Here is a 13,002-nt window from a genome sequence, read left to right on the forward strand (position 1 = left end):
TTCTTTCTTTCTTTCCTTCCTTCCTTCTTTCCTTCCTTCCTTCCTTCCTTCCTTCCTTCCTTCCTTCCTTCCTTCCTTCCTTCTTTCCTCCCTCCCTCCCTCCCTCCCTTATTTATTTTTGGTCTTTTCAAGACAGAGTCTCCCTGTAGCCCCACCTGACCTGGAACTCACTATGTAGACAGAGATCCACCTGCCTCTGCCCCCGAGTGCTGGGATTAAAGGCATGGGCCACCATGCCTGGCTTAAACTTCACTTCTTTATAACTTATGCAACCTATGGTATTGTGTTATTAGTTTAGCAACAAAAAATCAAAGACGTGATATTTTAAATTATTTAACTATCTTTATGGTTTATCCCAAGACTTCAAAACTTCTAAAATTCCATGGCCTTTCCCACCAATTTCCCTCTAATTGTAGCTTCTTTTGTGAAATTTATTATACCGTCTATCAATTTTGGTCTTCACTGCTCATTGGCTAACTGGTAGTTTCTTGTGTCTTTGTTATCCATATAACAGAATATCTCTCAGGGTGTCTGAGAGGGGGAGCTGAGATGATGTTATTGTGCTGTATACAAATGGTACACATTTTCTTTTGTTTTTGATATGGTTTTTTTTTTTGTTTGAAAACACATGGGAAAATGTAAAAAGGAACCTATCTTAAGCACAGTTAACATGTAACACTGTAAATATACATTTCTAATTTTTGTGCAAAATAGGCAGTTTTCAATAACAAATATTCATGTGCAGTCATTTTTTAATTATTGTGGACAGAGTTTGGTTTGAGAATGGCTTAGAAGCAATTTATTTTTAGCATTTACATTTATGTCAACTGGATTTGTGAATTTACTTATCCTTGGAAGTGATCAAAGATTTGGATTTCGATCCTTCACTTTGGGAAAGTGAAGTGTCAGAGGCATGAAAGTAATAGTGTATTACAGAAGTAATACCACTGATGGAGTCATGCATTGATCCATTCATTCATTCAACATGTTTCTATCTCCTGGGAGCCCTACAGTATGAAGGGACAAAAGTTGAGTACCCTGCCTCTGTTACCTCAAAGATCCTTTCTAGTGAGGCTATGCTTTAAAATTTTAAAATCCCACAAGACAATAAAACCATTATTTCTGTCTAGTCACTAGGATGCTGCTTCTGAGACTGACCTTGAATCAGATTTTAAAGGCCTGCTTTTTTTTTTTTTTTGAGGAAACTGTCAAAAAAGTAAATGGGCTTCATAAAATGCTATTGACATTGAGTCTGATGTCACCTACAACAGGAGGAGGAAGGGAAATTCATCTTATAGACCAACATGAGTGCGTCAGTATCTACAATGTGCCCCTTGTTCTTACTGCCTTTGGAAATGGCTATTTAGGTCACCAATTATTTCTGTTGGCAAATTGACTGACTTTTTTCTTTCTCACTTTGTTGCATTTCATGCTTAGTAAGTCTCTCTTTTTTTAAGCTAAGAAGAGTTTATTACATGCAAACGCTGAGAGAGAGAGAAAGAGAGGGTGGCAAAGTGAGAATGAAGGAGACTGAAAGAATGGAGGGGGGAAGGGAGGACCACAGAGGCTTTGTCCTATAGGATACCCTGGGGATGCTTCTCTCACAGTGCAACTGGCTCTCTCTTCCCCTGGTCGGCCCCAGGCAGGGACTACGCCCACAGCTCACTCCTTGTGTCTTCTATAGATTACTGCTGTTTGAGGAGTACAGTTACCACATTTATACTGTGAATTTCAAACACAATGTTTGTGTGGTGAAGCCCCCCAGATTAATATCCAGGTACAGTAAATGCTGAGCTGCATACACAATGTGAAGGGCTTTCCCACTGTTTTCACAAATGTTGACCGTTCTTTTCCTTTTACTTATTTATGGTTCCACATTGCTGATAGAGCTATATAAAATCATTTTTTTTTTTTTTTAAGGGCGGTCATTTTGAGACAGGGTCTCCCTAAAGCCACAGCTGATCTTGAAGTCACTATGTAGACCAGGCTGGCTTCAGTCTCACAGAGTTCTGCCTGTTGCTGCCTCCTGATTTCTGGGACTAAAGATATGTGCCACCACGCCCGGCTTTAAAGCATTGTTTTTTAAAAAAATATTTTATTTATTATTTTTATTTTATGTGTATGAGTGTATTGCCTGCATGTAGGTAGGTGAACCTGTGTTGTGCAATGCCCATGGAGGTCAGAAGAGAGAGTCAAATTCCCGTGGAATTGGAGTTACAGATGCTTGTTAGCCACCATGTGGGTGCTGGGAATCAAACCCAGGTCCTCTGCAAGAGCAGCCAGTGCTCTTAACCACTAAGCCATCTTTCCAGCCCCCAAACATTGCTTTTTACTTATTTATTTTTAGTATATGTTTATGAGTGCTTTCTCTGCATGACTCTGAGTGTATCCATATTATGGAATGCCCATGAAGGCCAGAAGAGGGTATCAGATCCCCTGGAACTGGAGTTATAGAGGGCTGTTAGCTGCCAGGTTGCTGCTCGGAACTGAATCCAGATCCTCTGGAAGAGTACCCAGTGCGCTCAGCCACTGAGCCATCTCTCCAGCCCCCGATGATAGAGCTCTTTTAACATAAAACAAATATATTGTCAACTTGGGAAAAATGAGAATGCTCAAAATCATAAAGAGGAAAATTAAATAAATTTTAAATACACTATAGTAGTATAGCTATAGGTAGTATTTGAGTTATCTTTTGCTAAGAAATCTCTGGAAAGTTATTGATGTACAGTTGACGTAGCATTTGCTTGTGTTCTCCAGTTGGCCGAGTCTCAGAGGCATGGTGCATCTTGGCTCCTTGTGGCATTGGGTGGCATCTTGGCTGAGGTCAGACTATTTAGGATGGCCTTTCAACCTGGGCTTCTCTCTGCGTAGACGGTTACTATCTAGGAATCTCGTATACGTCTAGATCCCTAAAAGCAAATTCAGATGACACCAGGCTTTTGGGCCTGGTACAGTGTCACTGTCAACTCATTCTATTGGTCAAAGCAAAGTGTAAGGCCATCCCACCTCTTGCTGGAAGATGCACATCAGTAGGTCTGGACTTAGTGACTGTTTGGGGAGACTATCTTCTACAGGTAGCAACTGAAAAATGGCTGAATCTTGAATTGAGGACCAACTCCTGTGGTCTTGGTTCTTTGATGACGGGAACTTTGACTATCACAACAAAAAAGCTCCCCCAGATAAAGATCCTGACATGATGGATGACAAAGTTCATGTCCACTGTCAAGGCTTTCCTGTTTTTACAGAACACTTACCATGCACCCTATCTATGAACAAATTTTAATTTTATTTTTCAGTTACTGAAAAACTATTATAAATGGAGAGCAGAATGCCCAGAATTAAGTGCGGATCTACACCCTAGAAGTATTCTTGGCCTTTTGAAGGCTGGTTACCATGGAGTGCTGAGGTCCAGGGACCCTACTGGCAGCAGAGTTCTTATTTACAGAATCGGTGAGTCATGTGCAGTGTTTCTCCTCGGCCGTTTTGTCTTCCCTACTTTCACCTTTTATCACTGGATTTCCTAGTGTTTCTAGTAGGTTGGTGTCTTATCTGCTCAGGCCACAATAGCGCAATGTCATAGTCTGGGTGGCCTAGAAAAATAGAAATTTAGTTCTCGGTTCTGGAGACTGGAGAGTCCAACATCAAGGTGTCATTAGATTTGTTCTGATGAGAGCCTGTTTCTAGTTCATAGGAATCTTCTCACTCTGGCCTCACATGGTATAAGGAGCAAAGAGCCTTTTTTGGGGTCTGTTTCAAAAGGGCATTGACCCTATTAATGGGGACTCTACCCTTATTACTTCATCATCCACTTCCTGATACCATGAACTCAGGGTGAGGAGAGAGGGGAGATGACTCAGTGGACAAAAGTGCTTGCTGTGCAACCTGATGACATAAGGTTGATCCCAAGCACCCATGGCAGGAGAAAACCAGCTCCCCAAAATCGTCCTCTGACCTCCCTGCCAGTTGTGGTCCAGCTCCTGCCCTCAGAGGCGTGTGCCTTTCTTCTCTCTCTCTCTCTCTCTCTCTCTCTCTCTCTCTCTCTCTCTCTCTCTAAATAAAATACATGTAAAACATATGGACCAATGAGATGGCTCAATGGGCAAAGGCACTTGCTGCACAACCATGATGACCTGAGTTCATGTTCAAAACTCACAGAAAGGTGGAAGAAGAGAACTGACTCCACAAAGTTGTCTACTGACCTCCACATGGGTCTGTGGTATGTGTGCCTACACATACATCACACGCACACACACACGCACACACACACACACACACAAACACACATCTTTTGAGATGGAGTCTCAAGCTACTGCCCAAGCAGCCTTTGAACATTGGGACTCACTCAAGTGGCTTCCAATTCCTGGGCTCAAATTATCCTCCTGACTCAGCTTCCCGAATAGCTGGGATCATAGGCAGGTGTCACCATGCCCAGGTAATTTCTATTTATTTAAAGATGGAAAATGCCCACCTGTTATCATTCACTGCTTATTTCTGTATAAGATCCTCACCCTTAACTCAACTGGGTTTTGTTGTTGTTGTTGTTGTTAATTTAAAATTTTTATTTATTTTTATTTTATATGTATGAGTGTTTTGCCTGCATATATGTAAGTGAGCTTGTGTCATGCAATGCCTGTGGAGGCCAGAAGAGGATGTTGGATCCCCTGGAACTGGAGTTACAGATGGTTGTTAGCCACCATGTGGGCACTGGGAACTGAATCCAGGTACTCTTCAAGATCAGTTAGTGCTCCTAATCTCTGAGTCATCTCCCTAGCCCCCAACTGTTGTTAATTATTGAAAGTCCATTGATTATTTAGTAGAATGACTCTGTATTTCTTCCCATAGCTATGTTTCAAATAAAAGTGAGCTAATCATGAAGTCATCACCTACAAAGTAAACACCATAATATCCTTTCTGCCCTTCTGTTTCTCCACCTATGTCACAGGTGATTCCTTGAGCTCCTTAGTGATGGGCTGGCCAGTATATGTTTAAATTAGCAAAGAAACCAACACACTACAAAAATTAGTTACATTCAAACTTCATATAAGTAACAAATATATTTTTAGCATGCTTTGGGAATACTTATGCATACTGTTTATCTGAAATTCAGGTTTAACTGATGTCCTACTTTTATCTGACAAGTGTGCTCAGGTCTCAAGAACATTAAACTGAAACCTGCAATTGTAGTTTTTTCTTCTTCAAGTGTCTGGGCTTTGGAATACTTGGCTGGGTGTTCTTGTTGTTGTTTGTTTTATTTTCCTAGCTTGTTTGTAAACTAACCAGGACAAAAGAAATGAAAATAACACTTTTATAGTGAGAAAGCCAATGTACAATTTTGATCACAAATACCTTTGCAGAGAACCAACAAGTCTGTTGTGTAACCTGGGCTTCTTGGAGTATAGTCATTTAAAAGTGTGTTGTTTAGGAGCCCTGAGAGATGGTTCAGGTGGTAAGAAGCTGCTGTGCAAGCATGAGGACCTGAGTTCAGAGACCAGCACACGTGCCACTGTTTGGTAGTATGTGCATGTAATCCCAGTGCTAGGGAAGTGGAAGTAGGTGAATTCCTGGGGCTTGCTAGCCAGTCACAATACCCGAGTCAGTGAGCTGTAGACTCTGTGGGAGACCCTGTCTCAAAGCGTAAGGTGGAGAATGATAAAGACACCTGATATTGACCTCTTGCCTCCACATGAACTCACTGCACACATGCATGTTACACACACACACACACACACACACACACACACGCTCATACACACACGTGTGCACACAGAAACTTTTTTTTTTTTTTTTGGTCTTTTTGAAACAGGGCCTCCCTGTAGCCCCAGCTGACCTGGAACTCACTATGTAGACCAGGCTGGCCTTGAATTCACAAAGATCCACCTGCCTCTGCATCCCAAGTACTGTGTTCCACCACCCCCTATCAGAAACATTTTTTCAGCATGCTGTTCAACTCAAAATATTTAAAAATCAAGGAAACATGTAGGTCTTTGGAAAATCAGAACAAGAAGGCTTGGTGCTAGTCTCCTGTTCGTTATTCTAGGAGGAAAAGAAGAAACTTAGAGGAATTTTATGAGTAAAATCAAAAGATAGAATAAAAATTTACAAATTTTCTCAACTTAATTGGATGAATGGAAGAATCACATCTGTGATAGAGCCTTTTCTTTTTCTTTTATTAAATCTTATTTATTATTTTTATTTTATGTGTATGCATGTATTGCCTGCATGTAGGTCAGTGCACCCATATCATGCAGTACTCGCAGAGGTCAGAAAAGGCTGTCAGATCCCCTAGGACTGTAGTTACAGACAGTTGTTAGCTACCATGTGGGTACTGGGATTCGAACCCAGGTCTTCTGCAAGAACAACCAGTGTTCTTAACCGCTGAGCCATCTCTCCAGCCCTGTGACAGAGCTTTTTCACAGACACTCAGTAGTGCCCCCAACCCCTGCCGTGTCTGTTCAGTAAAAGCAGTGAGAAATGCAGTCCTTCCCTTTGTGTAGACCTTTATTAGCCACATGACAGAAGATGTAATTTTAGGCCCCTGAGTCCAACTACTATACAGGAGCAAATGCAGATTTTAACAATGAATATTCAGTTTTGACCATGGCTTAGTTGAAGCTACGAAGCAGTGTCCTAGTTTGCTTTCTATCACGGTGGCAAAACACTGACCAAAGCCATCTTCTGGGAAGAAAGGGTTTGCTTATCTTACAGATCATAGATTACAGATATAGAATATAGATTATATCTTGGAGAGAAGCCAGGGCAGGAACTCGAGGCAGGAACCTGGAAGCAGGAACTGAAGCAGAGAGCCCAGAGGAATACTGCTTACTGCCTTGTTCAGGCATGTTGAATTGGTTGAAATCTTTAAGATGCACAGAGTAAAACCTACAATATAGGGTTGCTGTATTAAGTCTTGTTTTATTCAGCACATGTATACACATATATAACATAACAAGAACACTAGCTGGCACACAACAAACAATAAATGCTAAGTAGATACTAGGAAAGGAGTTAAAATTTGCATTCCTTTTGCCTTAGTGGAGCCTAATGTTAGTCAATCCTGTCTAATAGAACTTTCTGTGAGAAACTGTTTTATAGCTACTAGACTACATGTGGCTATTAAGAACTTGAACTATGGCTACTGTAACTGAGAATCTGAACTTTTAATTTATGCTAGCAGGTAGTGAATACAAGACAGAACAGGTCAGACAAGTTGGCTGACTCTGAAATTTAGGGCAGTAACTATTTTATGATCTGAAGACTTCATTTGCTCTGCTTACACCATCATTGTGGCAGTCAGCCAGTGGCTAAAGTCGTGGAGTACTTTCTTGAGCTGGTTTAATTATTCTAATTCTTTTAAAATATTTTATTTTATTTTTTTATGTGTATGTGTGTATTGTCTGCATTCAGATAAGTGCACCTGTGTCGTGCAGTGCCTGCAGAGGACAGAAGAGGCTGTTGGATCCCCTGAAACTGGAGTTATAGACAGTTATTAGCTGCCATGTGGGTGCTGGGATTTGAACCCGGGTCTTCTGCAAGAACAGTCAGTGTTCTTAACCACTGAGCCATCTCTCCAGCCCAATTATTCTAATTCTTATCAGGAATCTGTGGTATAACAAAGCAAGGGGAGTCCCACTGTGACTTCCTAGAAATCCTTGTAATTGTCTCTTTTCTTTCTAGATCTTTATCTTTTTCCCTCATACTGAATAAGACCAAGTGGCATTTAAATTTATTAAACTTCAGCCATTGAAAACAAAAAATCCTCTTCAATCCCACAATCCTCTCCAGCCTGCATCCCAGCCACCTCTGTCCTCCCCTCTTCTGTTCTCAGCCAGATTCCTTGTACTAGTGATATTCTGTCCCCTGGTCTGGTTTCACTCCCTCCTCTGCTGAAGACCTTTGGGCAATCATCAGTGACCTTCTTTCCACCAAATATGGTAAAGATGCTTAAACCTATTTGACTTGATCTCTCAGCAATGACTGAATGTCGGGAGCCGTAGGCCCCTACCCCAGGAAATAGCAAGACCTGATTTCTGGCAAAGTTGTTTTTCAGACATCAAGGCTGGCCTGGTTTGGGATTAACCAGATGACTATACTTGAAAGCCTCTCACAAACATGTTGTTCTAACCTGGGCACTTAACGCTTGAGAGACTCCCTCACTCTGTAATCACACAAGTGTAACCTCTTAATTGATTTATAACTTGCTATATAGAATTGTGGTGTTACTATGGAATTTACTCTGTGATCAATTGGTGTGGTGTTATTGTGATAATCATTCTGTTAATTAAGTTGCCCTACTTCAATGGATTTTTCCCTGCCAACTTCCCCCTCTCCTCACTATAAAAACTTTGTGTAGATGTTCATTAAATGAGACTTGATCAGAAAGCCTGTCTTGTCTCCATTCTTCGCATCCCTTGTCCCTTTCCGTCCCCTCTCCTCCCTCCAGAAACCCACGTTGACTGTCCTGCGGGTCGGGACAACTGAACACCTCCTCTTTTTTGAACTATCCTCCTCCTCCTTGTTTTTGATGTCCTGTGCTCCTAGAGTTTCCCTTCGACCTGACTGCTCTTCATCTTTCCTGTAGGCATCAGCTCTTCTATCTAGCCTGTAAGTTCTGAAACTCCTCAAGATAGCTGCTTCAGCCTTCATTTCATATGTATTATTTAGTGTGCGTGTGTGTGTGTGTGTGTGTGTGTGTGTGTGTGTGTGTGTTTGCCCGTGGAGGCCAGAAGAGGATTTGGTTCCCAGCCCCCATGTACAACAGCTCACAACCACCTGTAACTCCAGCTCTAGGGAATTCAACACCCCGATCCTCTGCAAAAGCAGTACCTTTTAACGGAGTCATCTTTCCATACCCTTACATGTATCTCTGTCTTTGTAATATGACAGGAAAATAGATCTAGACAGTCCCTGTCATAGATGTCATATAAGCACAAACAATTCCCAGAATTGTATCTTCATCACATTCTGTTCCTTGGGGATTAAAATCCACACAACCAGCTCCCTATTCCAGCAGTATCCAGCTTGAAGTCTCTCATTCAGCATTTTGGCATGTTCACATCTGCTCTTTTCCATGCCAAACGCCATCTCAGTAAATGGCTCGTACAACCTACTCAGTTACTCAAGCCAGGATCTTTGATTTTCTGAGCTTTTGCCATTTCTTAATTATAAACAATTTTCTATCATTTTTCTTCCTTCCCCTCCTTCTTGCTCCCTCATTTCCCCCTTTCTTTCTCCTTCCTTGTTTTCTTTGACGGGGTCTCCTGTAGCCCAGGCTGGCCTCAAATTCATTACGTAGCTGAAGGGGGCCTTGAACTATTGATCCTCCTGCTTCCACCTCTCAAATGCTGGGATCTCAGATGTGCACCACCACACCTGGTTTGACACAATCTTTTTTCACGTGTACCCCATTAGGCACTCTGCAAACTCTTCAGTCTGAAATCTTACATCTTATTTAGCTATGGAAAATTTCTCTACCGTTAATATTCCTTTCTCCTGTTTCCTGTTCTCTCTTCTAAATTTCTTATTATTCGAGTTTCAAATTTTCCAGATTTAACTGCATTGGTCTCTTAATGTTTTGTTAAGACTTACCACATCTTGCTTTTTCATGCCATTTTGAAAAAAACTCTTCGGCTTAACTTTCACTCGCTGTCTGGGTCAATTCTGTCACTTATCCCACCAACTGAAAATTTTTATTGAATTATCTTTTAATTTCTAAGATATCAACTACTCCTTTTGAATAATTACCTATTTTTTCTAAAAACAAAATATTTTTAGTCATCCTTTGTACATGTACACAACTTATTTTGATCACATCTACTCCTCCCACCCCCCAAGTCCTCTCGGACCCTATCCCATGTTCACCTTCCAACTTCTTGCCCTCTTCTTTTTTTTTAAATAACCCACTGGATCTAATTAGTGCTGCCTATGTGGGCATTGGTGAAGAGCCACAAACTGCAGCATGGGCAACATACCAGGGGCCACGCTCCTGAAGAAAAGTGATTCTCCCTCTCCCAGCTGCCATTAACTGTCGGTAGCTCCTTAGTTAGGTGTGGGATTCATGAACCCCTTCCCCATCCATGCTGGAATGTTGACTGGCTTGATCTTGTGCAGGGCAACTATAACTGCTGTGAGTTCATGAGTACACCAGCCCTGTCACACCAGCAGTCCTCCCCCACCTCTAGCTCTTAAAATCTTTCCAGTCCCTCTTTCAAGATGTTGCTTGAGTGTTGGGGGTCTGTATGCATGTAACTATCAGAGAGAGAGAGAGAGAGAGAGAGAGAGAGAGAGAGAGAGAGAGAGAGAGAAATGAGAGAAATATCCCTTTAGGGATGAGCACTCTGAAGTCACTTACTCTATGCACTTTGATCAGTTATAAATCTCTGCATTAATCATGATTCATAAAATAAGGAAAAAAAAAACGTGTTCCACTGAGGGCTGAGAGCTGCAGTAACCTTTGGGTATGATGAATATAAGTATTTAGAAGGCAATTTGACATTATGGCCATTTAGCAAAGCAACAATAGTAGGTTCCTTCCTAGGGCCTATGACCTCCCCAGTCATGGACTTTTGACTAGGTTTATAGTTCAAGGCATGAATTTGCTCCTGTGGAGCAGGCCTCCCCCCAACCAGAAAGCAGTTGGTTGCCCCCATAATAGCTGTGCCACTATTGTACCCATGAATATCCTGCCAGGATGGTTATTATTGTAGCTTACAGGGTTGACATGTAAGACTGTTGATAACATTTTCCTCCAGTAGCCTGTATAGCACGTTTTAGCACTGAAAGCTAGACAGCAGGAGAAAATGTCAGGTCAGTACCAGCTCGATTTCCCATGTCTTATGATCAAAGTGTGTGGTGTCTTCATCAATAGGATTTTACCATCATAATTACCTTTTTAGACATTATTTATTGTGTGTGGGGGGAGCGCATACATGCCATAGTTCAAATGGAGAGGTCAGAGGATAACTTTCAGGACTCAGGTCTCTCCTTCCACCATGTGGGTTCCTAGTATGGAGGTTAGGTGGTTGGTCTTGCTGCAAGAGCCATCTCACTGGCTGTACCTATTCTCATGATAGTTTTCAGTCACCTTTCCCTACGCCTGTTGAAATAATTATGTTTCTTTTAATTTCTCATGTTCTCTTAGCTGTTTCCTTGAGTTTTGCTGCTTTGTCTAGAGTTTGGTTCCTCTCTTCTATATGTGTGCTCTGTATTAAAATTTTTAATAGGTGCAGATCTTTTTTAAGACCACCTGCTTGCGTCTCCATTACTGTAATTTCTGCCATGGGCTGTCTCATGGATGTGGGGAGGGATGGGCTGTATGGAGAGAAGTGTCACTGCTTCCTGTCCGTTCAGGCTCTCTGTTTTCCCTGGGTGTGTTGCCTGGGAGCTTCCCCAAATACAGCTTTCCATTCTGTTCAAGCTTGTAGGAACATGACTTCCTTGTGCTTCTGGTGCTTGAGATCTGGCAGAGGACCAGCCTATCTGCTCTCCAAGTGTTTCCCTTAGCAACATTTTCAGTTGCTGTGTTAGTCAGCTGTCTATCACTGTGACAGGATACCTGAGGAAAACAACTTGAAAGCAGGAAAGATTGATTTAAGCCCATGGTTCCAGAGGTCTTAAGCGATGGCTGCTTGGCTTCATCACTGTGGACCTGTGCTGAGGCAGGAGACCATAACAGCAGGAGGGAAGAGGAAAGCTGACGAGCTTGTGGTGGCCGGGAAGCAAAGAGTAACAGCAAGAGGAACGGTTGAGACAAAATATTCTTTTCATGGGCACATCCCTAGTTACCCACACCTTCCAATCAGACCCCACTTCCAAAGTTTCCACTACCACCCAACAGCCCATTGAGTATGAATCCATTGATCTAGTTGCCTCCCAAAAGTTCCATCTCTGAATATTGCTGCACAGGGGACCAAGCCTTCAAGTACATGAACTTGTGGGTCCATTTCAGATCCTAGCTATAAGCTGTCCTGGGCCCTTGCTGCTGCTCATGACCGAGGCCTATACTTTTCCCATTTTCAACCCCTCTGAGCTGGGAGCACCTCTCCTATGGTGATGTTGTGACTCCATTTATCAGTCAAATTCAGTCTGCATCCCTCCCCACCCCCACCCCAACGTTCTTAAAACTCTATTCTTTGCCAGGAATTTGAGGAGGGAGGAGGAGCAGGCAAATTTACTTGGGTGTCCATTCAGTCTATTCCTCAGTTCATGATCTCTTGTTCATGTTTTTATTTCTACTGATCCCTTAACCCTAAAAAGATTTGTTCCTTTAAAAAAAAATTTGATTCTTTACACAATGATGAGATACAAAGTTCTTTTATCTATTTTTTGTAGCATACTGGGACCCAAAAGTTTTTACAGCTTATGATGTATTTCGCGTAAGTCTGATCACATCGGAGCTTATTGTACAGGAGGTGGAAACTCAACGGAATGGAGTCAAGGCTATATTTGATCTGGAGGGCTGGCAGATTTCTCATGCTTTTCAGATTACCCCCACTGTGGCCAAGAAGATTGCTGCTGTACTTACAGTAAGCATATATTTTAACTGTTAGCTGTTATGCTTTCTATAATGGCACTTAGTTTTGTTAGTACATTTTTAAAAATATTTTTTATTATTTTTATTTTATGTGTATGTGTATTGCCTGGATGTAGGTAAGTGCACCTGTGTCGTACAATACCCGCGGAGGTCAGAAGAGGCTGTTGGATCCCCTGGGACTGGAGTTATGGACAGTTGTAAGCTGCCATATGGGTGTGAGATTCAAACCCGGGTCAGTGTTCCTAACCACTGAGCCATCTCTTCAGCCCCATTAGTACATTTTTTTTGAAACAAAATATCAGGAATGATATCGATATTTAAATAATGGTAACTTATTAAATATAATTATTTAATTATATAATTAAACATGTATATATAATTTATTAAAATATAACAAACTACAAAAATAAGTATTCCAAAGTAAGTAACCACAGAATTTATATATTTAGGTGATAAAATGATTTTATTTAGTT

At 41.6% G+C, this 13,002-nt stretch overlaps 1 protein-coding gene across 1 annotated transcript in view; it reads left to right on the plus strand.

Moving 5' to 3' along the window:
- The window catches only part of Ttpa (alpha tocopherol transfer protein), a 22,171-nt gene that overhangs the window by 3,820 nt on the left and 5,349 nt on the right, over positions 1-13,002 (plus strand). Inside the window, exons 2-3 of the mRNA XM_008837582.2 lie at positions 3,297-3,450; positions 12,328-12,521. Of these exons, the coding sequence (XP_008835804.1) occupies positions 3,297-3,450; positions 12,328-12,521 (348 nt within the window). The remainder of the gene's footprint in view (positions 1-3,296; positions 3,451-12,327; positions 12,522-13,002) is intronic.

The sequence above is a fragment of the Nannospalax galili genome, unplaced genomic scaffold (assembly GCF_000622305.1).
Source record: "Nannospalax galili isolate Female #2095 unplaced genomic scaffold, S.galili_v1.0 scaffold397, whole genome shotgun sequence".
NCBI classification, from domain to species: domain Eukaryota; kingdom Metazoa; phylum Chordata; class Mammalia; order Rodentia; family Spalacidae; genus Nannospalax; species Nannospalax galili.